The sequence below is a fragment of the Populus euphratica genome, unplaced genomic scaffold (genome assembly GCF_000495115.2).
Source record: "Populus euphratica unplaced genomic scaffold, PopEup_1.0 scaffold35.1, whole genome shotgun sequence".
NCBI classification, from domain to species: Eukaryota; Viridiplantae; Streptophyta; class Magnoliopsida; order Malpighiales; family Salicaceae; genus Populus; species Populus euphratica.
The window spans coordinates 1827941-1828840 of record NW_011499860.1 but is presented as its reverse complement, the minus strand read 5'-3'; the positions used below and the strand labels follow the sequence as shown (position 1 = coordinate 1828840).

General features: G+C 38.0%; 1 protein-coding gene across 1 annotated transcript in view; it reads left to right on the top strand.

Annotated features, from left to right (window-relative positions):
• The first annotated feature begins 358 nt into the window (after positions 1-358).
• The window catches only part of LOC105124596 (alcohol dehydrogenase-like), an 8420-nt gene continuing 7878 nt past the window's right edge, over positions 359-900 (top strand). Inside the window, exons 1-3 of the mRNA XM_011024677.1 lie at positions 359-498; positions 611-747; positions 851-897. Of these exons, the coding sequence (XP_011022979.1) occupies positions 462-498; positions 611-747; positions 851-897 (221 nt within the window). The 5' untranslated portion in view covers positions 359-461. The remainder of the gene's footprint in view (positions 499-610; positions 748-850; positions 898-900) is intronic.

Sequence of the window (900 nt, the reverse complement as noted above, 5' to 3'; positions counted from 1 at the left end):
AAATCTCTCTATCTTTTTTTTAATTTTTGAAGAATTTTGTGCGTAGGAGAATTATTAAAATTGATGAGTTTTTTGTAAAGAAATAAAGTGACATTTGAACGATAAATTTGCAAAAATTGTTTTTGCAGATTGTATTAAAATGTATAGTATAGTTTGAGGACTGGTTTGTAGTTCGCCAAAACAAGACACAACGAGAAAACCAGAACCAGGGGGAGCCGTCGCTGCCAACAAGAGAGAGAATACAGAGGACATATGAAACAGCAGTGATCGTAAATGGTTTTCTTTTTAAAAAATATTGAAATTTATGGTCACCCATAATACAAAATACATTAGACACGCGTGCTGCAGCGACTATAAATACCTACAAAGACAACCTGTCCCGTCACAACTCAAGAAACAGAGCAAAGTAATCAAAGAAGCCTCAGAGAAGGGGATAAAGTTCGTTTTAGACAAAAACAAATATGTCAAACACTGCTGGTCAGGTCATATACTGCAAAGGTAACCAGGAAAGTTCTCCTTGTGGGGTCTGTGATTTGTTCTTTGTGCTGTTGTCATTTTGTGTTTTTGGATTTCTCATTTATTGACTGGATGCATTTTGCTTAATCTGTAGCTGCTGTGGCATGGGAGGCTGGGAAGCCACTGGTAATAGAAGAAGTGGAGGTGGCTCCTCCTCAAGCTATGGAGGTTCGTTTGAACATCCTCTTTACCTCCCTCTGCCACACTGATGTTTACTTCTGGGAAGCCAAGGTGACTGCATTTTCAATTGTGATTATTATGTCTTCTCATGGGTCTTTATATAAGTCATATAAGTAGAGATTTTTGCTTAAAAAACTGGGCTGTCAAATTGCAGGGTCAAACACCATTGTTTCCTCGAATATTTGGTCATGAAGCAGGAGGGTA